Source organism: Nilaparvata lugens, chromosome 9 (genome assembly GCF_014356525.2).
Source record: "Nilaparvata lugens isolate BPH chromosome 9, ASM1435652v1, whole genome shotgun sequence".
Classification (NCBI taxonomy): Eukaryota; Metazoa; Arthropoda; class Insecta; order Hemiptera; family Delphacidae; genus Nilaparvata; species Nilaparvata lugens.
Window position 1 is genome coordinate 13,044,577 of NC_052512.1, and position 26,929 is coordinate 13,071,505.

At 35.4% G+C, this 26,929-nt stretch overlaps 1 protein-coding gene across 1 annotated transcript in view; it reads left to right on the plus strand.

Annotated features, from left to right (window-relative positions):
* Nucleotides 1–26,929, plus strand: part of LOC111064358 (chromatin assembly factor 1 subunit A-A) — a 54,927-nt gene that overhangs the window by 15,729 nt on the left and 12,269 nt on the right. Inside the window, exons 8-12 of the mRNA XM_022352074.2 lie at nt 4,704–4,911; nt 9,361–9,545; nt 15,460–15,585; nt 20,556–20,757; nt 25,002–25,181. Coding sequence (XP_022207766.2) covers nt 4,704–4,911; nt 9,361–9,545; nt 15,460–15,585; nt 20,556–20,757; nt 25,002–25,181 — 901 coding nt within the window. The remainder of the gene's footprint in view (nt 1–4,703; nt 4,912–9,360; nt 9,546–15,459; nt 15,586–20,555; nt 20,758–25,001; nt 25,182–26,929) is intronic.

The following is a 26,929-nucleotide window of genomic DNA, read 5'->3' on the forward strand; positions in this document are numbered from 1 at the left end:
GCAGCAGAAATGAGATTCCTCCGCAGAACAAAGGGCTGTGACCGGCGGGACCACATGAGAAATGACGATATAAAACAAGATCTGGGTGCCTTCAACATGAATGAAAAGGTTATATCATATTGCAACCAGTGGAGAGAGCATGTCAACATAATGCCAATAGAGAGGATTCCCTTGAAAATTCTAAACTACCACCCCATAGGAAAAAGAGATATAGGTAGACCTCGGAAAAGATGGCAATGAAATATAAAATATGGGATAGCAAACATTTTTTTTTTCATTTTAATTCTATGAAATAATAATGTATTGCAGTAGATTAGATATAAGCTCCTGTTGTGAGTCTGAACAGACAAGGCAACCTAAACCTTGAATGGAAGAAGAAGAGAACAATTCTGTTTTTAATTTAATCATTCTCCTTAAAACTCGTTCATATACAGTATACGTCCCGTAGCTTGGCCTCGGTGACTTTAAAACGACATATAGGCAATGTATGGTTTACGTGGTAATATTCACGGCTTTGCAAAAACATCAGCCTTCAGAGACCCTAGATCCCTAGATGGAGGAAGCTCCCTACACACAGAGATTCTTTAATTTATGAATGAGAGGTTGACAACTTATCACCAACAATGGAGAGAGCATTTTGAACAAATGTCAGCTGATAGACTGTGTTGTGCTGAAAGGAAGTAACTGCAGAAAGCTTTTTGTGTATCTTTTCGGATGCAACACGCTGCTTTTGAGAAGATACAAAAGAGCATCTGTTGCTTATGGAAAGATACATTGAAGCTACTTGTGTATCTTTTCGGATGCTTTTGGAGAATATACAAAAGAGTATATTTTGTTTATGGAAAGATACATTACTGCTCCTTTTGTATCTTTTCGGATGTAACACGTTGCTTTTGAGAAGATACAAAAGAGCATCTGTTACATATGGAAAGATACATTAGAGCTCCTTTTGTATTTTTTTCGGATGCAACACGTTGCTTTTGAGAATATTTTATTGATTAAGCATGCTACAGTATAAGCGAGTTTACTGTAAAAAAAATAATTCTAAATTATTGTCACTTCATCCGTTTAGCCTTGTTAGTTTTAGTTTTGACGTTTTCATGTATGTTTTGAATATAAATGTTTGATTGATTGATTGATACAAAAGAGCGTATTGCAATAACCTAACCTAACCTAACCTAACCTGTTGCTTATGGAAAGATACATTTTCAAAAATGTTGGACCTAACCTAACCTAACCTGTTGCTTATGGATAGATACATTTTCAAAAATGTTGGATGTTTTTAAACGGTTAGTTTTGCAGTGTGGTGGCCCTCCGCCGATAGGCAAAACTACAGGACCCAGACTGTAAGTGAGTCCTGTAATCTGTATGCAATATTTATCTAAGTGAACTGAAATTTGCCTAAAACTAAGTAGACTAACTAAATCTGTTAATGGGGTATGAATGGTATTATTTTTGACTAGATAGAAGTGATTAGCAAGTGGGTTCTTATTATGTATTTGTCAGGTGATTCGGGTTCTATTTCACTCTCATATTGAATCTGCTGGGTGCTCGTTCTCAGAGCTCATTTCATCATCTCTCTTTCATTCATTCATTGAATCATTACAAATGGAAGCGTTTGTGCGGCATCGTCATTCATCCCTCATTTTCACCTGGGCTTGAAATACTCTTAGGGTACAACCACACTGAAAGCGGAGCGGAGCGGAGCGTGGCATTGTGGAGCGTCGGAACAATATAATGTTAAGTAATGAGCTGAAACACACTGGAAGCGTCTACTCGCAGAGCGGAGCGGAGTGTGGCGTCTAACTTTGGAACAAGCTGGTTTAAATTTTGGAGAAAGTTATTCAATTTACCAAAAATAACTCAACTAAAATCTATTTCTGGTCATTTTTAGTAAATTGAATAACTTTCTCAAAAATTGATATTTCCGAAAAAAATTTTTTTATTCAATCAAAAATATCATGAAGAATTTATTCTCTAAATCTCATTGATTAATCTTTTACCGAATTTAAATATAGGCCCTCATATCTCCAAAAGTAATGATTGAAAAAAAATGCCTGAGAAAACTTTTTCATTTTAATAGCTTGATGATATACAAATCAAAAAACTTTGAAAAATACCACCAGTAGAAAGTTCATTTTTAGCCTTTGCACAGCCTTAATTTGTTTTGTAGACGAATTGGATTGTGAAAAATAGCTAAATTCCAATCAATATGTGGAAACATCAGTAGGACCCTTAGCAAGAAAGCGAGAAAGAAACACTCATGAAGTTTTACAGAGTGATGGCTGTCCCTGTTCTTCTATACGGAAGTGAATCATGGGTCACAACAAAACGTCTAGAGAGCAGGGTGCAGGCAGCAGAAATGAGATTCCTTCGCAGAACAAAGGGTTGTGACCGGCGGGACCACATGAGAAATGACGATATAAGACAAGATCTGAGTGCCTTCAACACGAATGAAAAGGTTATATCATTGCAACCAGTGGAGAGAGCATGTCAACATAATACCAATAGAGAGGATTCCCTTGAAAATTCTAAACTACCACCCCATAGGAAAAAGAGATATAGGTAGACCTCGGAAAAGATGGCAATGAAATATAAAATATGGGGATAGCAAACATTTTTTTCATTTTAATTCTATGAAAAAATAATGTATTGCAGTAGATTAGATATAAGCTACTGTTGTGAGTCTGAACAGACAAGGCAACCTAAACCTTAAATGAAAGAAGAAGAAGAGAACAATTCTGTTTTTAATTTAATCATTCTCCTTAAAACTCGTTCATATACAGTATGCGTCCCATAGCTTAGCCTCGGTGACTTTAAAATTACATATAGGCAAGGTATGGTTTACGTGGTAATATTCACGGCTTTGCAAAAACATCAGCCTTTAGAGACCCTAGATCCCTAGATGGAGGAAGCTCCCTACACACAGAGATTCTTTAATTTATGAATGAGAGGTTGACAACTTATCACCAACAATGGAAAGAGCATTTTGAACAAATGTCAGCTGATAGACTGTGTTGTGCTGAAAGGAAGTAACTGCAGAAAGCTTTTTGTGTATCTTTTCGGATGCAACACACTGCTTTTGAGAAGATACAAAAGAGCATCTGTTGCTTATGGAAAGATACATTGAATTTACTTGTGTATCTTTTCGGATGCTTTTGGAGAATATACAAAAGAGTATATTTTGTTTATGGAAAGATACATTACTGCTCCTTTTGTATCTTCTCGGATGTAACACGTTGCTTTTGAGAAGATACAAAAGAGCATCTGTTACATATGGAAAGATACATTAGAGCTCCTTTTGTATTTTTTTCGGATGCAACACGTTGCTTTTGAGAATTGTTGAGAGAATATTTGATTGATTAAGCATGCTACAGTATAAGCGAGTTTACTGTAAAAAAATTAATTCTAAATTGTCACTTCATCCGTTTAGCCTTGTTAGTTTTAGTTTTGACGTTTTCATGTATGTTTTGAATATAAATGTTTGATTGATTGATTGATACAAAAGAGCGTATTGCAATAACCTAACCTAACCTAACCTAACCTGTTGCTTATGGATAGATACATTTTCAAAAATGTTGGATGTTTTTAAACGGTTAGTTTTGCAGTGTGGTGGCCCTCCGCCGATAGGCAAAACTACAGGACCCAGACTGTAAGTGAGTCCTGTAATCTGTATGCAATATTTGTCTAAGTGAACTGAAATTTGCCTAAAGCTCATTTCATCATCTCTCTTTCATTCATTCATTGAATCATTACAAATGGAAGCGTTTGTGCGGCATCGTCATTCATCCCTCATTTTCACCTGGGCTTGAAATACTCTTAGGGTACAACCACACTGAAAGCGGAGCGGAGCGGAGCGTGGCATTGTGGAGCGTCGGAACAATATAATGTTAAGTAATGAGCTGAAACACACTGGAAGCGTCTACTCGCAGAGCGGAGCGGAGTGTGGCGTCTAACTTTGGAACAAGCTGGTTTAAATTTTGGAGCGTCTACAAGCGGAGCGTCAAAGCGTCAACGTGCGAGTGCCCAACTAATGTACATACTAGTGGTCTCGTCTTGTAAATAATGATGCCCTTGTTCTACTACATTTTCCCACCATCTAGTACACTAGTATATTAATTAAATAGTTTTTGCCCAAATTCCCCTGTAATGTGTATTATTTGATTATTCAAAAGAAATCATCAATCGATTGCACTTTGAAATCAAAAGTAAGTCTATTCTAATCCATTCCATTCATATTTCTATGAAATGGTTACCTATTACAAGAGTCTTTCTTCAGCAGATATTGGATTCCTCCAATTAGTGACTTGTTTTTCCAAATCAGGATTCACTCTCGTCAAAATATAATCAAAGGTTGAAGTTGACATTCGCATGTACTAAAAAATCGGGACTCATGCTCTCTTAACACGTTAAACAGATGGTAAACTCAACAAATAGTCGACGATTTAAGTTAATTTCACTAGCCCACTCTGTCCTAGAAGGCTTAGCTAATATTCAATACTTTAAGTAAGTCATGTCTGTTCAAACTAGACAACGTAATTTTCTAGGCCCTTGACGCTTGACGCTCAGACGCTTCCTGTATGTATCATGAACGTTCTGACCACGCTACGCCACGCTCCGCTTTCAGTGTGTTTGTACCCTTAGAGAGTTGCCTTTGAAAAATGAATAAATGGTGTAATAACATTGCGCGTCTGTTTTGGCAGGTTAAAGGTGACATGCGCCTGAGCTCGATGTGTCGACGCAGCCTGGACGAGGCGAGCAAGTCGACACTGGACAGTCAGCTGGCCAGTCAGAGTGAGGCCAGCAGTCAGCTGTACATAGACCGGCTCAAGTCGAAGCGGCACACCCCCATGACTAGTGAGAGGACCTGGCCGCGAGCCGACGAGAGCGATGACGAAGTCATCATAATTGGTCAGTTGTGCACTTGCAATTTGCAACACATCAACATACAACATAACCTGTATACATCGATAAACAATCGATGATTATATCGATAATATAGGAAATAGTATCTTACATCACATGGACGGGAAGGGCCTCTAACAGGCGAGAATGATGTTTCCTGTCGAGGCGTTAGTCGAGACTAGAATTTTATTCGAGCACTGCAGTAGACATTCACGCCCAAGAACACTATTTTTTGTAATCTATATCTATAAAAGGCTAAGCCCCGACAGACTGAAATCACACCACAGCCCAAACTACTGAGCCTAAAAACTTAAAATTTTGCACAATTGTTTATGGTAGCCTCAAAATATCCACTAAGAAAGGATTTTCAAAAATTTGCCCCCTGAGGGAGCTGGGCCCCTACAATTTTTTTACTTTTTAACCGTTCATTTCACAGCAAAGTCATAAGGAACTCTTTTGCTCAGCTACGAAATAATTGGACTGTAGAAAAATTCTGCTCAGGAGCACAAGGGGGTTCAGGAGAGGGCATTTTTCGAAAATGTTGATGTAAAATCACACTACAGGTCAAACTAATTGGCCTACAGACTTAAAACTTTGCACATATATTCTTCAAACATGATAGACGCGCACTAAGAACGGATTTCGAGATATTTTGCCTCTAAGGGTTTCAAAGGATGAAAAAGGATCCTATTAAGTAAGGTCATGAACATAGTAAGGTGAACGCCATATAGAACTGAGATAATTGACACATTCTTTTTTCTATTGGTCAATACTATAGCCATCTAGTCTAAAGACTAATGAGCTAATTTTTTCTATCCTAAATTACTACTTGAAAAATTGAACAGTAAATTTCTCATTAGGAACTCTTACTGCTATTGTTTAATTAATATGTACACTTATTGACTGCACTATAGAAGCTAGATTCACTCAATCACTGCTCTGCTCTTTTACTGGACACTACTTGAACAAGCACTACACTAGTTCAAACGGTTTCCTCCTTTTGAGCCTGATATTGACACATTGACACATGATATTCTAAAGGTGCGTACAGATATACGCGCCGCGAACATGAGCAATTCACTTTTAATCAGCTGACGACTATATCTGTATTTTAACAGAAACTGTAAGATACAGTTATAAAAATCTTGGCATCAGCTGATTAAAGGTGAATTGCTCATGTTCGCGGCGCGTATATCTGTACGCACCTTAACATAAGTTGTAATCATTGGAAAGCTTGAAATAATTTTATTAATCAGCTGATCAAATTAATTTTGCGTTGAGAGCGCGAGCTTGCCACGTGTGTATTCCATTGTTGTATGCTAGGCCAGTTCGGTTTGCGCCTTCTATCAGCTGTATATGGAGTCTCATACATTCCGATTAGAAAAGAGCACATAGATTTTCTTTGGTTAGGAGTTTGTTGATAATTCTTTTTTGAAATTCAAATGTTATTGCTATCAAAAATCACATTGAAAACTTTCTTAATAGACAACAACATTACAAACATATACCTACATTTATTTGTAGCACGGCCAGAAAAAGACAAATTTGAGTACTATTTGTGAGTTCATTCAATATAACTTAAATATATATTCGTTAATATTTTGTGAATAAAAAGTACGAGTTGATGAGAGATGTGAGTAACTCCTTAAATTTGATCCAAATGGTTATTCATATTGTTGTAGTCGTGGTCACTACTGCAATCAAAAGTTTTTTATTCTGTGGCTAATAAATTTCGTACGTATTGATTGTCCATAATGTATCCAGTGTCCGTAATGGAAGTGATTGAACTACTGAAAATTAATGGCTTACTGGTCCCTCATAGAATTTATAGTATTCCTGGTGATTGAGCCTGTCTTTTTTCAGCGTTGACTATTAATAATAAAGCTTTATTTATAAATAGCTTACCCGACGAACTTTGTACCGCCAAAATGCCAATCATGTCACACTTGACTCATGTCACACTTGACACTGTATCTCATGTCACACTTGACTTTATTTGGTAAATCATGACATTTATCTGACAAGCAATATTGTCATTTACATCTTAATACGGACTTTCTTATGTGCTTAGTCATGCAGCATTCATTAAGAAAACATATTCTTCTCAATCAATTGGTAGTAATATCTATCAGTAAAGTGTTGAATTAAAAAAAAAAAAATATATATATATATAGGTTAAATCAGTGTTTCAAAGATGAATTCGATGTTTTCATAGTTGTTGATTGTCAATAGATCGTTCAGGAAATATGCAATGTACAATGAATCACACTGAATTCCATATTCTTACCATCTTCCATTTTAGGATGAATATAAGCTAAGCTAAATTCAAAAAAGTAAATTATTCTGTCAATCTTCAGTACCTAATTAATGAATGCAATATGAATAACTCTCTTTCATGAGGTGAATAATTTTTTCCCAACATTTTCCAGTTTCTCAATGATAGGGGAAAAATTTCTTTTCAGAAACCATCCCCAATATTCACACAACATATTCCAAAAGTTTCATGCCGTTATGTCAAGTAGTTTTCAAGTCTATAGGGAACAAACAAACATACAAACAGACATTCATTTTTATTTATATAGATTTACATTCGGCTCAAACAAAAGCCTCTCTAAATGGAGGTAGAATGATAAGGTTGACTACTTTTAGTTCTGTTGTTTCAACAATTTTACTTTCCTTGCCCTATTACCATAGGAAAGGAAAGTATTGCTTTCCGAAAAAAATTAAGGTACCCCAATTTGTAAATTTCTATACGTTTCAAGTTCCCCTGAGTCCAAAAAAGTGGTTTTTGTGTGTGTGTGTGTGTGTGTATGTGTGTGAGTGTGTGTGTGTGTGTACACGATATCTCATCTTCCAATTAACGGAATGACTTGAAATTTGGAACTTAAGGTCCTTACAATATAAGGATCCGACACGAACAATTTCGATCAAATTCAATTAAATATGGCGGCTAAAATGGCGAAAATGTTGTCAAAAACAGGGGTTTTCGCGATTTTCTCGAAAACGGCTCCAACGATTTTGATCAAATTCATACCTAAATTAGTAATTAATAAGCTCTATCAACTGCCATAAGTCCCATATCTGTAAAAATTTCAGGAGCTCCGCCCCATCTATGGAAAGTTAGATATTATATTCCCAATTATTAGGCTTCAGATACAATTCAAACAAAAAAATTTAAGTGGAAAAGATTGAGCATGAAAATCTCTACAATTAATGTTCCGTAACATTTTCACCTAAAATTGAAAACAAGCTCGAAATTCGAGAAAATGTGATAATTTCAATTGCAAACTGTTGATTCTATTAAATCATTCACTATGAAGAGATAGCAGACCTCGTGTGTTTCCAGCGTTATTGTACTGTCACCAGCTGGCTCAGATCTTTGAATAGTAGTAGACTTGAGATGCGCGGGAACACTAGCGATCAATTTTCTTAACGGCAAGGAAAGTTGTGTGAGTCCGCCACACCAGATTTTTTTTCTCAAATCACTTTCAGAAAGTTCATGTAGTACCTTCTATTGTGTTTGAGACACTTATGGCGCTATCATAGTTTCACCACTATTCTGTTCCACATTCCTATCTCTTGCAGTCGTTATGTCGTTAACTATATCTATAATAAGTTAAAAAGCTGGTTTATACACGTACGGGATAGAAAAATTATGTATGACGCATCATCACGTCTGAACTACTGGACTAATTAACTTGAAATTTTGCATATAGATTATTAATTAACCAAGGATGGTTATAGGCCTATTTTCAATTCTTCAAAATTTCATCACGTCAAATTTCAGGTTGTCAAGTTTTAAAATAGATCCTTGAGGAGCACGGGCTCTTGCTAGTAATAATTTAAAGAAGAATAATTGAGAAATAGAAAACATTACCTGCTTGTGCTGAAGTTACTACATGCATTCTATAAACATAGCCTAGTTTACAAATTCAGAATTAAACTTACTATAATTTGCTTACATAAAGTTGCGTACAGACTTATGCGACACGAACACGCGCATTTCACTTTTCATCAGCTAATGCTAAGCTTATTATATCGTACTGTTTCTGTACAAATATAATAAGAATAGCATCAGCTGATGAAAGGTGAATGACAGTGCTCGTGGTGCATAAGTCTGCACGTGACTATAGGTTAATCCTGTATTCATTTATTTTATACAGTACTAGCAGGCTCCACAAGGGTCATTTGTCTCCACCTGACAAACTGAGAACTTGACATAATGAAATCTTGGATAATTGAAAATAGGCCTATAGCCATCCTCGGATGATTAAGAATCTATATGCAAAATTCCAAGTAAATCAGTTGTGTAGTTCAGACGTTTAATGATGATGCATTAAACATAATTCTCCTAATCCCCCCGTACGTGTGTAAGTCAGTTCTTTCCTTTATTATAGTATAGATTACATTTGAATAACCTTTATTAACCTGTATGTGATTATTTTTCTTTGTTAGAGGCCGAAGTGAATGAAGAGAATGGACATGAGAACACCAGCAAAGAAGTTCACAAAGAGAAGAAAGCAAAACGCTTTAAAGCAAAACTTCTGCAGTTTGATGAGAATAGACGACCCCCCTATTGGGGAACATGGCGAAAGAAAAGTGCCACAATTGGAGCTCGGCGACCTTTCAATTTGGATAAGGTAGGTGCAGACAATTTGTGAGGGCTATTAGAACTACTCTACTACACAGCCGCCTTATATTGGTTAATCCGACTATGCTCTTCTCCTATTAATACAACAGAATACAAGAAATTTTGGAACTATATGCTTTCGCGAAAAAATTGAGTAGAATGTTACAAGTGGTAATTGAGTAGAATATTTCAAATCAATTTATTAATTCAAACCATGTAAATTCAAAATATATAGTTTTCTTATTTATTTTGGACTAACATTTTATAAAAATTGGACACGTGAAATTCTAACATTATCTTGGACTTTGTCATCACCTATAAATTTGGAAGAAAAATAGCACAAGGACTACCTTATTATTTATCTACCAATGTTATTATATTAGTGTAATTTGCATTTTAAATAAATAATAATAAATAAAAAAACTTATATATAAAATAAGTTAATTGAAATAGTATTTAAAAAATATTTTTTCCTCCACCTACTGTTTAAAGTACTTACTTTACTCTCTGTAACATAATTGTAAAATGTCACTTTCGCTCTCGGGACTAAAAAACGGAAAACTCCATAAGGACTAAAAGTAACTCCATTTAAATAACTTAGGAAGAATCTCTACATTGTATGCGTTGGGAATAGGGTGAAAGGTCGAAGCTTAGAAGAGAAACCATGTAGAATTATCATTGTAGCTTACTAGGGATATTCACAATGTTGAAGTTAGCTGGCTAAGTCGAGCTATTCGCTAACTCCTGCTATTTGCTAAGTCTGTGTTAACTCAATGCTATAGTAGTACGTTAGAAAAAATTAGCAAACGAGATAGCAGATAGCGTAGGTTTGAGTCCGCTAACTCTAGTCAACTCTGTTGAAACGGCAGCCATATTTGTTTTGGTCATATTTGGTAGTAAAAGTGAGGTTATAAACTTTGATTCACACAACATTATCCGCTTGGAGCGCTATTGCAGTTGGCTTATAGCAGTTGGTTTTAGATGGGGCGTTCACAATCCAGAGTTAACAAATTACACTTAAGCTGGCTAATACAACATTGTGAATACCCCTATTGAATTCATTGTTACAACTTTTATCAATAGATAGCGCCGCTATCGGCAGTGCCTGGCTCGCAGCTGGCAGCTGAGCTCAAAGATATTCATTTTTAGATTATGTTGTAAGTTGTATAACATTTTCACCTGTCAAGTATGTTTTGAAAATTATTTTATTTGCAGTTTTTATGAAATGTAGGGGGAGGAAAAATGTTGTGTACATCACGAGTGAAAAATGCTTTTTCTCCCTCGGGGAAAATGTTGGCCTCGGCTTCGCCTCGGGCATCAAACATTCTGCTTAGGGAGAAGAAGCAGTATTTTACACCCCAGATGTACAAATAACTATTATTTGTGGTGAGAAAGTGATTACACATATATTGTCAAATCCAAAAAAATAAGCTCATCTAAAACCAGACTCAAGAGTCAACGCCATACTTGGCATCATCTTCAGTGGTTTAAAAAAACTTTTTTTTGTGGATTTGACAATATTTGTGTAATCACCTTTTCGCCTCATCATGGAGAAGTTCCACAACATTTCAGAAGACAGTGTAAATTTTATATTTAATTTGTTGAGTCAACAGCACGGGAGACTGAATGCTCCCGCCTTGAATAAGGTACACTACAATAAACAATACATAATGCTGGCTCAGCTCTACCTATTGGGTGATGGAACATAACTCACAATACGCGTTCCATAGCTTTACCTCCGTGACTTTGAAACGTCATATCGGCAAAGTATGGTTAGCGGGGTAATATTCATGGCTTCGCAAAAACATCAGACTTTAGAGACCCTAGATCCCTAGATGGAGAAAGCTCTCTAGAGAGCTTCTTGAAGGAAGCTACACACAGAGATTCTACATGAATGAGAGAGTTGCAACGTATCATCAACAATGGAAAGAGCATGTTGAACGAATGTCAGCTTGAAGGAAGTGGCTAAAAGAAGCTTGAAGGCTGTGTTGTGCTAAAAGGACGTAACTCCAAAAATCTCCTTGTGTATCTTTTCGGATGCAACACGTTGATTTTGATAAGATACAAAAGAGCATCTGTTTCTTAAGGAAAGATACATTAAAGCTCCTTTTGTATCTTTTCGGATGCAAAACGTCGCTTTTGAGAAGATACAAAAGAGCATCTGTTGCTTCTGGACGTTGATATTTTTGAACGGGTAGTATTGTAGTCTAGTGACCCTCCGCCGAAAGGCATAGCTACAGGACCCGGACTGTATATCTAACTATCGACTTACACAAACGGCTGTTACTTAGTTAGTACCTACGCGTCCAAAATGGCTTGAATTTTAGTAACTATTAAAATATGACGAAGAAAAAACACCAGTTATTTTTCATGATGCCTGTCATCTTCATGAATGTGTTATATCTAACTATCGACTTAATCAAACGGCTGTTACTTAGTTAGTACCTACACATCCAAATGGCTTGGATTTTAGTAACTATAAAATATGACGAAGAAAAAACACCAGTTATTTTTCATGAGGGCTGTCATCTTCATGAATGTGTTATATCTAACTATCGACTTAATCAAACGGCTGTTACTTAGTTAGTACCTACGCGTCCAAAATGGCTTGGATTTTAGTAACTATTAAAATATGACGAAGAAAAAACACCAGTTATTTTTCATGAGGGCTGTCATCTTCATGAATGTGTTATATCTAACTATCGACTTAATCAAACGGCTGTTACTTAGTTAGTACCTACGCGTCCAAAATGGCTTGGATTTTAGTAACTATTAAAATATGACGAAGAAAAAACACCAGTTATTTTTCATGAGGGCTGTCATCTTCATGAATGTGTTATATCTAACTATCGACTTAATCAAACGGCTGTTACTTAGTACCTACGCGTCCAAAATGCTTGGATTTTAGTAACTATTAAAATATGACGAAGAAAAAACACAGTTATTTTTCATGAGGGCTGTCATCTTCATGAATGTGTTATATCTAACTATCGACTTAATCAAACGGCTGTTACTTAGTACCTACGCGTCCAAAATGGCTTGGATTTTAGTAACTATTAAAATATGACGAAGAAAAAACACCAGTTATTTTTCATGAGGGCTGTCATCTTCATGAATGTCTCAATCTGTACTCGTGAAGCTTCAGGTTTTTAATTACTTCTAGTTTTGTTTGTTTCGGTTAACTTGCATAGTTAATATGTATTCATCCATATGCTTTATTCATCCTTTATTTTATACTAGCAGGTAACCCGTGTGCCGCAAGGGTCTAATCAAAGACTAGACCGACTGAAATATTGAAGAATTCAAGATAGCCTACAACCATTATCGGTAAATCAAAAATCTATGTGTAGAATTTCAAGTTATCAGTTGATGAGTAGATGAGACCTGATGATGCGTCATTCGTGAATTTCCTATCCTGTACGTGTATAAGCCAGTTCTTCCCTTTATTATATTATAGACTAGCCGTCAGGCTCGCTTCGCTCGCCATATCCGTCTAGCCAGGGGGCTCCGCCCCTGGACCCCCGACTGGATCGTCCAAGAATGAGATCAGCAGGCTCGCTTCGCTCGCCTGCATTTTTCATTTGAGCATTTTTATCATATGTTAGGACAATCCAGTCGGGAAACCAGACTAAACGTCTGGCTAAACGGATATGGCGAGCGAAGCGAGCCTGATGGCTAGTAATATAATACTCCCAGGATTGAAGTAGCAGTGCCCAATCAATTTTCCCGCGATAAATGCATTTGAATCTTCAACTTGGTGCCAACCTAACAAAGTCAACTCAACTTAATGCCAACCTGACAAAATTATTAATTTAGTTGCCAGTTAACAACTGTTTCGAAGAGGTACTCTATCTAGATTATAGCTCTATAGTAACATATGATATATGATATCATGGAAATTTCAATTATAATTATTAAGAGATTGGGAGAAGAAGAATATACATGCTAAAAGACGAACTTTAAACCCTTAAAAACCACCCTTAGAGTTAAAATATTGCCAAAAGATTTCTTAGTGCGCCTCTAAAGGGCCAACTGAACATACCTACCAAATTTGAGCGTTTTTGGTCCGGTAGATTTTTAGTTATGCGAGTGAGTGAGTGAGTGAGTTAGTGAGTGAGTGCCATTTCGCTTCTATATATATAGATATTGTTCCCCACTCCAACACCGCAAAGTATCCAGGCATGACGCTGGATGCCAAGCTTAGGTTTGAAGCTTTTTAGGAAGGAGCATGTGAAGAAGAAAAGAGAACAACTTGGCATAAAATTCAAGAAAATATTCTGGCTACTTGGGAGGACATCGAAGTTGTCAAATTATAACAAATTGCTTCTCTATAAGCAGATTCTCAAGCCGGTGTGGACCTATGGAATTCAACTGTGGGGCTGCACCCGACCATCCAATATCGACATCATCCAGCGCTTCCAGAATAAATAACTCAGAAGTTGTGTAGACGCTCCTTGGCACATCAGGAACTCTGATCTCCACCGCGACCTGGGAGTGGCGACAAATCCAAAGATTTACAGAAAAACATGAGGAAAGACTTCATCAACGTGGAAGCAATCCTCTACACATCAAGATAATAGAAAACTCAAGAAAATTTTAATGCGCCGTTAAAAACTGGAAGACATAATATAGATAACATAATTTCGAACAATAATTATGTGAGCTCACTTACCCAATGTATTTGCACCCCCACTCTAAATTTAATGTATTACTACTGCACCTGCTCTAGAACATGGGTTTTCCATAGTTGAGTAGGTTAATTTCCGAAAAAATGCAATTTATTTATATTTGTAGAAAATTTTATATATTGTATTTTTTAATATTGTGTACATTTTATTGATTAGATTGTTTATTTGTATATTAATGGAAATAAAATTTACTATTATTAATCCAGCTGCTCAACGTGCATGGAATAAAAGGAATTCAACGCAGAAAGCCACACGAATTAGTTTAGTGCTAAATTGATCAAATGGAAGTGCAAAAGCAGAATACTGTATTATTTTATGTGAAAAATAAAATTAATATTGTGACGTTTTCAACAGGGTTCCTTCAGGATTTATTTGAGTGAAACTACAAATGAGAATATACTGTAATTTATTGAAACGATTTTCACTTAATACTTGATGGCACAGACTAAACTAAACAGTTGAAAAGACACAGATAACAATGTTGTTTGCTAAACTTAAATTTGATTATAGGACTTACTATTAAATAATTCAATATCACTTACTACAGTACAATCAGCTAATAGTCAATCAACGGTCCATTAATTCACAGTAAACATTAACTTACACTTTAACAGAACAAACGTTACTCTTACTCATAAGATTAGCATAACACTGACTTCCACAGATAAACACACTTTCGAACTTTACCGAACACTGAGTCCACTTTGACAAAAACACTACACACTCACTTTTCGTTCACACGCCGCTTGTATTCTTTCACCATAAACTCAATAATCAACTCTGACTCACATGTCCCAAGTTGTCACTCTTTAATACTACCAGCGAACTTTCTAGACTGTTCCAGAGACGTTCCCTTGTTCCAAATCAAGCTCAGTAAAGCACCAGAGAATGTTCTCGAATTCTCCAGAAGTCCCAAACCTTCTACTGGTGAATAGGTGTGAGTGAGATGGAGTGAGAGGAACAGAGAGGGGGAGTGGCTGGCCGCATTCAGCTGGAGACAATGTGACTCCTGCCCTTTGTTCCGTCTCCTCGAACATTCGCCCATACCCCCTGCCCTGTACCTTCCTGTCCCTAAGCCTATTTGTCACAATATAATTTAATCCTTGACCAATGGGTTTTACCTTTACAAACAATATTCTTATCAATTTAAGTCAAAATAGAATAGCTTATTAGTCTTGAACTAGGTGCTACAAGAAATTATTTATTATAGATATTATGATGAATTGTTTGTTTCAGACAATATTCGAGTATGATGTGGATTCTGACGACGAATGGGAAGAAGAGGAACCAGGAGAGAGTCTGAGAGGATCGGATGACGAAAATGAAAAGGAATCAGAGGATGAATATGAAGTGGATAATAAGGTTAGTATTGTCTCATGTTCAATTAAATTCAAACTTTGGTCCTTGAGGTATCTTTTCACGCCCTCCTTCGATATAGTGAGGTCCACGTTATAATGGCAGTAGAGAAAGATGGGAGAAAATCGTTGCCGAACCTCTGTCGTGTCAATGCCTTCTATAAACGGTAGCTGATATCGGTTTATTAATGTAATATTAACTGTTCATTCTCATTTAAAATAATCAATTATATTTTATTAAGCAATAAATTATATTTTTCAATAATTTCATAATCAATTTACATAATAAGATGTAATCCTATTATATTAAGCGAGCAATTCCTGTAAATCTGTTTATATTTTTATATCTGGTTATTTATGTTCAACGGATCTCGAAAACGGCTCTAACGATTTTCACGAAATTTGGAACATAGTAGGTTTATGATATAAAAAATCGATTGCACTAGGTCTCATCCCTGGGAAAACTCGCTGAAGGACATAATTTCGTCGTCTGTCGAAACAAGATGCGTGTGTGGGAGAGAGACAGAATTATTTCCAGCTGTGTAATCAATCAGCGAGAAATTTTAATCGACTTGATCAAAATAATCTGATTTGTTGACATGACATGATAATCATTCTAAACTAGAGTATATCATAATTTTCAAAGTTTTTCACTATTTGACAATTTTAAGTGATTAGTGAGTTATTTTTTTATTCAATTTGGTTTGTAAATAATTCAAATTAGAACTTTTTGTTTAAATGTTTGGACTGAAAATTGAACCTGAATTCAAGTGTATGGAACATAACCTACTTTCTGGACTATTTATAGTGTATAAATCAAAATTCGGGGAAGAAACCGTTTTGGGCTGTGCCTGTTAGTCATTCCCCAATCATTTTAAAGAATTGTGTTCTGTTTATCACGATAAGACGATCTGGCAACAGAGCAAAGCAGGAAATTGCTTTTTTGAATGATAGACAATGATAGCAATACCATTGCTAATCTAACACTGGCATTATAACGTGGACCTCACTATATGAAATACTGGAATTGATTGAAACAACGTGTGACTCTGATGAGCATGTCCTCATGAACTTATCGCACTTGTGCGAAATCACAACAATTTAAGGAGAAAGAAGATAGTGATGATGATGAAAGCTAAATTTTTCGGAAATTTTTTAATCCTGGTAATTTGTTTGTCAAGGTAAGTGTACCTATACACCATGTCCCACGAAGTGGTTTACACGTTTGATTTTAATTACGAGCCCATTCATGTACTGAACTTTTTTAAATTTTGCACAGTTTACAAAGTAGGTTCTAAAAATATTATGGGGAAATTTCAGATCCCTAACCTTCCTAGAAACAAAATGGCGGCATATTGAAGAACGATACTTTAAAAACATTAATAGTAAATTTTCAATATGCCACCATTTTGTTTCTACGAAGGTTAGGAAGCTGAAATTTTCCCAGAATATTCTTAGAACCTATTTTTCAACTGTGAAAAATGTAAAAAAAATCGGTACATGAATGGGCTCGTAACCCTATTATATTTAGCGAGCAATTTCTGTATATCATCTGAATATATTTTAATATTTGGTTAGTTATATTTATATATTATATTTGGTTATTTATATTTATTTATGGTTATTTATCTCCAACGGATCTCGAAAACGGCTCTAACGATTTTGACCAAATTTGGAAAATAGTAGGTTTATGATATAAAAATTCGATTCCACTAGGTCTCATCCTTGGGAAAAATCTCTGAAGGACATGAAAAGGATAATAATTATTAATCCTTGGAAAAACATATGTTAATTTCGTCGTCTGTCGATAACAGAAGATGCATGTGCCTGTGTGGGAGATCAGCTGTGTAATTAATCAGCACTATAATTTTGGACCAATTATAGTGTACAAATCAAAATTCGGGGAAGAAACAGTTTTGGGCTGTGCCTGTTAGTCCTTCCCTAATCATTCTGAAGAATTGTGTTCTGTTTATCAATAAATAAATAACAAGCGAAGCTCGGTGCCCCGATATTATAAAATTAAACGTGTAAACCTCTTCGTGGGACACGGGGTGTATACATTTCACACTGAAAGTGTTTTTTTAGTTTGAATAGTCTAATTGGTGGTAGGCTGTAGAGAAAAAAATACGCCTAGAGGGATTGTGATTCATTTAATCAATGGTGACAATCAGAAGTTATCGTTGAAATTTGTCGAAATATCAATTCTTCCTGAATATTGAAAAAATTGTTACTCAAAACTCCCCGTTTTCCAAAACGGGGCGTAGTCGCAGTCATTGTCATAGTCACGTTTGAATTAAATTACGAACAACCAGAAAATTTAACACAAAATAAAATAAAGAGAAAATAGTGTAAAGTTTCAGCTATTTTGAATTATTTAGGAATGTCTAATTTCGTCAAAGAAAAACGTTTCCAATTATAGAAATGAGAAAATAAAAACTACGACTACTGTTATAAAAGCTGCGACTACGCCCCGTTTTGGAAAGCCAATTTTCTGACTCCAGCTGTTTAAAGTCTAGGACTTAGCTAAATCCCGAGCTCGGAAACCGGCCCTTGGAGTTGTCAATGATTTTATTTTATACAAATATTCATCATCTAAAAAGGTGAGTGACTTCTATTTGACCGATGGCTGGTTTTGGTTGGAAATTGCTGTCAAATGGAAGATTAATTGGAAATTGGAGGTTATTGGGGCACTCTGGATTCAGCACAAGAAAATTTTCCGGGCAAAAACTGGCTCTGGACTTATTTTCTGTATCCACACAACATACTATTAGAAAATCATAACTAAAATTTGCTTTGCAATTCTATCATGTCTATATTTACTGGATTTGTACTCTATCTCCCTCAGGATCAGCAGTTTTGTTATCTATAAAGGAATGTTAGAGTCTGAGTGCCGGTTCACAAAATCCGGATAAATTTTGATCGTGATTGATTCCACGAGAACCAATCAGAGAAGCCGTCTCATCAAAGAGGCCTTCTCTGATTGGTTCTCGTGAAATTTCTCACGGTTAAAATTTAATCGGCTTTTGTGCAACCTGTCAACCTGTGCAACCTGCATCTGTTGACTAGAGATAGTCAACACTATCTGTTGACTCGAATTAGTGTTGCCTCAGTATATAATTTATTGTACAATCTATCTATTGTATATAATTTTTGAGGTATGTCCACCTCTATGGGTGGACATTTTGAGCATTTTGAGCATATTCTTTAATAATCTCTAGTAATTAGGATATGAGTAAGATAATGTTATACTGTTTTGTATATAACAACTATAAATTTTTTATCACAATAAGGTATGCGATTGTAGTGTGGGGTAATTCATCTAAACAAAATTTGGATAGTCTTAAAAATTAAAAAAAAAAACAAAAAAAACGGGCCCTCAGATGTATTGAAAAGGCAAATCGCTTGGATTGTTGTTGACCTTTATTCAAGAAACTTGGTCTGTTGACTGTGCCGTCATTATATATCTATGAGGCTGTAATATTTGTGAAGGCGAATGGTGTGAACCGAAATTCCGATGTACATGGGTATAATACCCGTAACCGAGCAGATTATCACATAATAAGTCATAATAGTATGTTATTTTAACGAAAACCTGATTACATTGGAAGGAAATTTCATAAAAAGCTGCCTGGTTCTTTAAAAAGTAATGACGATATGACAAATTTCAAAAAATATTTGAAAACGTATTTAGTTGATAAAACTCCGTATAGTGTACAAGAGCTACTCTCAGACTCGAATTAGTGTTGCCTCAGTATATAATTCATTGTACAATCTATCTATTGTATAGAGTTTTTACCTTTCAATCTGACTTGTTTTATTCTGTAACTGGAGTCTCCAAGACGTAATTGAAAGAAAAACTACAACTGAAATACCGTTTTATGAATCACATTGGGCCCGTTCTGTGTACATGGAATGTGGTAAATTGTATGATTCACAATTTACCAGGTAAAAAGTTCCGCGTCCCATGGGAAGAATTTTGACAGATTCTGTACCAGAAACCAGTTCCAGTTCCAAGCTCCTGTCCCACAGTCGAAGCGTGGTAAATTGCCCGGCCTGGTACAGTTCCAACTATCTGAGCTCTCATTGGTCGATTGAAATGTAGTCTGCCTGCTTCTCTTCGCATGCGCTGATGTTTGTTTACCATAGCATAGCCATAGAATACATAACCAACAAAATTATGTTTGATAACCATTCGTTAAATGAATTTTTCTCTATAGAAAATTTGAGAATAATGAAATGAAAGAAATGCACACTTTTCTCAAATAGTTTTTAAAACAGCCTTACTTCATTCACGCAGCTAGTAAACGACACATTTTGGTGTAAATCAACTTTATAAGTACGCGCCAAAAGCTTGAACCAACGATTTTGAAATGGCGTTCCATGGGAACATTTTGCACTAGTCACGTGATGGAACAATTTACGATTGGAACTGGAACAATTTACTGTACACAGAACGTACACATTACAAAAACACCCTGTATTAAGTTTCTGGTTAGGGCTACTCTCAATTATTATCAAGAAATTAAGCACCTTAAGGATCGGGCGTAAATCCAAGTGAGAGTAAAAATGTTTAAAAAGGGTATACTCGGATTTTTTATTGTTATTTCTTGATCACTATGTAGCATAATACGGTTATTATATCAATTCGATTGTATGGTATGAGATGTTGTGATATTACTCCATAATTGAAAGAATAAGACGTTGATGTTGTCAATACCACTATAGATATTTATTCAACAATTAATTCACATTACAGAACCAGGTTTCATGGTAACACCTACCAAATCAGCTGAACTGTGGTAGGTGTTACCATGAAACCTGATTCTGTAATATGAATTAATTGTTGAACGAATATAGTGGTATTGATAATATAAACGTCTTATTCTTTCAGTTATTATATCAAATATTAAATGTGGTTTGGTGTGACTATTTAACATTTTATTGAGTTATTAATTATTATCGTAATTTATCCATTAGGTGTTCGTTCCTCACGGCTACCTGAGTGACGAGGAAATGCAGGAGGATGACTTGGAGGATTGCTCGAGAGAGGCGCAAAAAGCCAAACTGCACCTGCTCGAAATCGAATTTCAGGCCGAAATGAACCAGAAAACTGAAAAGCTCAAGCCGCGTTTGATTGGTTGTGTATGGTTCGCTAACTCCGTTTCCGATCCTTCAACAGGTAATACAATAAAAACTGAATCAAATAGAACAGATGAATAAAATCTCGAGTGAAATTCATGTTATAAAGTCAGCACCTGATTGGTTCGCGATCCTTGTCTGCCATTAGACAAAGTATATGCTGTCTCTTTTCTGTTTTGGGCTACTTGAAATATAAATAGAAATAAAAATCTCAGTACCCTTTTTTGAATTATTCTATCACAATATGTTTCAACATTCATGCCATTTTCAATAAATGGGGGCCATTTTCAATAAATTGGGGGCCATTTTCAATAAATTGGGGGCCATTTTCAATAAATTGGGGGTCATTTTCAATAAATTGGGGGCCATTTTCAATAAATTGCATGAATGTTGAAATATGCTGTGATAAAATAATTCAAAAAAGGGTACTGAGACTCATTTCTATCTATATTTCTAGTATTTTCTATTCTTTTGTATCTCCACACCGTTGCTAAATTGTAGGCTACAAATGTAATGAATTAGGCCTATAGTGAGGTCCACGTTATAATGGCAGTGGAGGAAGATAGCAGAAAAACGTTGTCCTCTGTCTTGTCAATGCCTTCTATAGTCACTAGCTGATACAGGTTTATTGATGTAATATTAACGGTTCATTCTCGTTTAGAATAATCAATTATATTTTATTAAGCAAGAAATTATATTTTTCAATAATTTCATAATGAATTTTCATAATTAAGATGAAAATGTTTTGTTAATTAATTTATAAATTCTACATTGTTAAAATACGATCTGGCAACAGAGCAAAGCCAGAAAGAGATAGCGCTATCCGCTTTGTCCAAATTCAAATTCAAAATGTTTTTATTGCCGTGAACAAATACGTGTATTAAATATTTGTATTATAATACATCATACATACATTTTGCATACTCAAAAACAGAGAAATATTATCACAGCAAACGGTTCAGGTATATTCATAACAATAAATTACATGTTCCAATCAATTATCAAATCAAATCAAATTGTTATTCTCACAATTTACAAATAATACAGTACAGTTACAGTACATTTATATATACCCTTACGTTATGAGAGACTCACATGTAGGCAAAAGCCTGTGTTTGTGAGGGCCTGGCGTAATTCGCTGAATTTAAAATCGATAAACTAAATTATGAAAATTGATATTATATTAAACTAAATTGAGAAAAATACAGATTGAAAAAAAGATATGAGTAAATGTTGATATTTTAGGCAGAAAAACAAATAATTGGCTGCAGAAACAGCCAGTTATAATTAATGACTAAAAGTTAGTAAAACTAAAAGGTAGATACACTATAGCAATGCAATTGAATACCAAGTTATAAAGAATTTTCCAAACTTAGAATGAACACGATGACGATGACGATGGACAATCCAATCAAAAACATGTAATACTATAACAGTAAACTACACTGGCTACAAAAAAAAATATAATAATAATAATAAGCACTGTGGGACTTGGATTTCGAAGGACCACAGACAAGATCACCAAGTTCCACATTCCCTACCTATATACAGAGAGCAGCACGCGTTCAGACTCCTCTTGGTCACCTATAATTAACCACTTCTCAACAAGTCGCTTATACTGGCCTGATCTGTAATTTTGAAAAGTTTTAAGATAGTCAGGTATGTTTCTAAGTATTATGTGTGACAGGTACTGAATATTAGTTGTTGAATATGTTTTATTTAATCTTCGAGTCTGTATATTGTTTATATGTGATGCTCTGGTGGGGTATCTATGATCTATTGTATTGTTAAAAATTTGGTTATGGTCAGAGTGCATGTAAATTAAGGCAGATCTCACAAATAGCTGCCTTACATTGAACACTTTAAAGTCCTCATATAATTCTTTAGTGGGACATCTGGGACCTCTCTGCAATGTGATAGAATTTTGAGAAACTTTATAGGCTCAAGAACAGTTTTATAGCATCCCCCCACGCAATTATTCCCCACTGTAACATTGATTGTACATATGCAAAATAGACATTCCTAAGCTCCTGTACATTAAGTATATTCTTAAGCCCATGAAACAGAAATATTGCTTTACGAATTTTGCTTTTAATGTATGAAATGTGAGAGGACCAATTCATTCTGTCATCAAATATTACCCCAAGATATTTATATGTGCCTACTTTTTTAATAGATGGACAGTTGCAAAAAACCCCCTGTTGAATATTGCAACAATGTAATACAATACTATTTGAGCCATCATCTGTCCTATTCCTCAATTTGAAGTCCATAAACTTTGTTTTATTAACATTAAGGGTCATTATATTTTTATCGAACCAATCTTTTAGTTTCTCAAGGTCACTACGAGCCTTATTGTAAACCTCTTCAACATTTCTACCCGACAGCAACAATGCAGTATCGTCAGCAAACATATACAGGCTACCTTGTAATCTTACTCTCGACAGATCATTTATGTACAACAAAAATAGGAGAGGCCCCAATGTGCTTCCTTGAACTACTCCATACCTGATTGTTTCCAGGCTACTATGCACATCATCAATTTGGATAAACTGTCTCCTATTGCTCAGGTATGACTTGAACCAATCATGAGACTCACCTCAAATTCCATATGAATACAACTTCCTAAGCAATATTGTCCTATCAACCGTGTCAAATGCCTTAGCAAGGTCCATGAAAATTAGTAAGCTTCGCTGGTTACATTCAAAGTTCATATTGATCTCCTCATTCAACCTAAAAAAAGCATCCGACACATTCCTATCCGTTCTAAAACCAAACTGTCTATCTGACAAAATTGCCTCCTCCATTAAGAATTTGGTAAGCTGGTTTTTGACTATTTTTTCCAATATTTTTGAAAATACACTGAGAAAAGAGATTGGTCTGAAGTTGCCCAATTCAGATTTATTACCTCCCTTGTATAGTGGGAAAACCTTAGCCACTTAAAAAACATCAGGAAAAACACCAGTAGTAAGACTTAAATTGAAAATGTGTCTCAAGGGAACAATGAATAGACTAATATTATTCTTCAGGAAATTAGCTGATATATTATCATGTCCTGGAGCTGATCCACCCCTCAATTCATTTGCAATCTGTGTTATATCGTCATCGGTTACAGGCTGTAGGATGAATTGAGAATTACATACATAGTTCTGATCAAAATCATCTATTGGATCGCCTATTCTTTCTCTGATTTTATCTTTCTTTCTATCTTTCTCTGATTATATTTAAGCACTCTTTAGAAGTCAATGTCGGTGTGCTCGAAAAACTCAGCAATACTTCTTAAAATGGTTTCTTAAAAGCCATTCATATAATTTGTGAAGGAAAATCTTTACTTTATTTTCTCTTTATTTCATTTTGTGTTCAATTTTCTAGTTTTTCGAAATTTAATTTAAACGTGGAATACGACTACGCCCCGTTTCGGCAAGCCAATTTCTGACTCCAGCTGTTTAAAGTCTAGAACTTAGCTAAATCCGGAGCTCGGAAACCGGCCCTAAACCTAGCTCCGCAGTGCAGGCTGTATGCTTGTCTGACTCGGACTAGGCGCTGAGACAGCAAGTAATAGCAGCGTTGGTGGGAATGCGAGCGGCCGCAGTAACATCTTCCACCCAGCAATGGTCGGCGTAGTTCCGCCTAGCGGACAGGCGAAAGATCAATCCAGTCGGCTATTTGATCCCTCCAGCCAGGCTCAGCCAAGCAGCCGAGACAATAGAACAATGGAGTGACGGTCTTATTCGCGTTCATCAGCAGTTTTCTTTCTCACGACTATTTTTATTTTTGTGTGTTAATAATAACTCCAGTCACCAGTAAAAAGTTTTCAGAAACGTGGTGTACTACCATATTAATGACTTTTCATGATGATTTTTAATTATTTAAAAATATTGTCGACATTCTGAGCCTTGAAGCTAAACTTGGGATCGCTGAGAACGAATCTGCAATCAGAATTTCTCTATCACGAAAAATAACGAAAAAAACCCAGCTGTTGATCTTCCGGCAACTGTTAACAGTCATCCTGCAATGCGGCCGAAACACTTCCAAGCTAGACACCCATCTCAAATGACAACAACGCCAAGCTGTGAGAAACCTTCCTGCACTGCGGCGCTAGATTAAGAGAACTCACTCTTCTGACTTGTCTTATTGTGATTGTTGTTATTGCTTATTTCGCATGTGTTCATCTGTTCATTTGTATTCATCTTGTGTGTGTGTATATGTGAATAAATAGATTGAAATTGAAAAAAAAAATGAAAATTGAAAAAGTACAAGTACATAATAGGCATGTGATTGCAGTGGGTAGTCGTATAGCAGAGATGTTGCTGAGCAGACGTATGGTACTATTCGGGTTGGAGAGCGATCTGCCAATAGAGCCCAACCGTCGCCAATCACCGGCCGAGTCTACGTCATCATCGCCGGTCACCTCGCCATTGCACGAAAACACAATTGGTCGCAAGTCCAAGTTCCCCGAATCAGGTATCTTATTCATTCATCATCACTCAGCTCAAATGAAGTAAGCAATGAATGGAATTGGGATTTAGAACTTCTTTAAATAATTCCAAGTTGATTTTTCTAAATATTTCACTTTCAATATTCAATACGTTATAATGGCAGTGGAGAAAGATAGAACAATGTTGCCTAACCTCTGTCTTTTTTCACTAATTTTTTCTACCTCTGTCTCTTATTCTTTTCTTTTACTACAGTGATGAAGTGTCACAAAATACTATTAGAGTATTGTTATGTAATATTTTCAATGTATTTTTTTCTCTTTCTTTTCAATACCGGTAGTTTAAAATTTGTTATTATCATTATTATTATTATTATTAGAATCCCTTACCTGTTGAACGATTTGCCACCAGAATTGAAAAATTTACAAAGAAATGAAATAAAAACTAAACTTAAGAATTATTTTATAGGAATTGTTTGAATAGAAAGATATGTTGAAGATTATTGTTAATAATATTCTAATAGGTTAGTTAGTATATAGGTTAGTTTGCACATAGTAGACAATAGTAAACTGCACTGTACAATGGGAAATGGAAAAGAAAAAACTATGGATGAATAAATAAATAAGAATGATTTTAATATTGTAAACAAAAAAGTGCTTTAGAAGCAGTTGAAAATGATTAAGAGAGTGTATATTACAGTTTGTAGTATAATAAATGTTTTTTTTTGGAGGTTAGGTTTTGTTTTTGCATTCTATGACTGTGAGTGTGTTGTAATATTGTTGATGTGCAATCAGCTAGTCAGCTGTTCACAGCCACCTAAATGCAAAAGACAATAATGTCTGCAAGGTTGATCACCGATTTAGTAGAATATAGAGTGACTAATGTTGTGATTCAAGTGGTAGAAATTAGAACTTTAATATCAAATCCCAGATGGAAACTATAATAGACTTTCAATTTAGTTTATTGAACACTTTACAAAAATTTTCATTTGTAGTATTATTATAGAATGTATAACTATTATGATTGCCGTGCTACCAATTTTTCCTAAATCGGTTGGATAGCATTTCACACCTATTAATCTAAGGAAGGTTATCGGCTCCAACGTAATAGATTCTTGGTAAACTATGAATGGATCTATCGCCTATGAATGAGAAATCCAGTTTTCAGAGCAAATGAACTTATAATCTTCAAAAGAATTTTGGCAATATAAACTACACAAATACACAAAGAACAATATCTTACAAGCCTAAGCATCTAAAGTCACTACGAGCTAAGTACTTATCCAGTTTATAAAATTTAATAGATAGAAAAATTCAATTTTATCGCATAAAAAAAATTTAGTATGTTGAATAAAAAAATTATTATTATTATTTTTTTTTTTTAAATGAATTGATGAATTGTTACATTTAATTTTCACATAAAATTTCAATAAATCAAAAAATGTTCATTTCTTCCACTATTGACGCGGTGATTTTATCGATGCACATTTTGGACAACAGTCCGTTAAGGCACTCAGTATGATTTTCAGTTAAGTGTGACTCCAGTGTGATGTCTAAAGTGTTGGGCTGATCCGAATACTTGTAGTGTTGGCTGATCTGGATGCACGTAGTGTTGGGCTGATACTTGTAGTTGACTGATGCATATCAAACTCGATACAGGTGACATCTTAGTTAGCATTGCCTCATGCTTGTAGTAGACGGCTGCATACCAACTCGATACAGGTGACATCTCAACTAGCATTGCCTCATGCTTGTAGTAGACGGCTGCATACCAAAC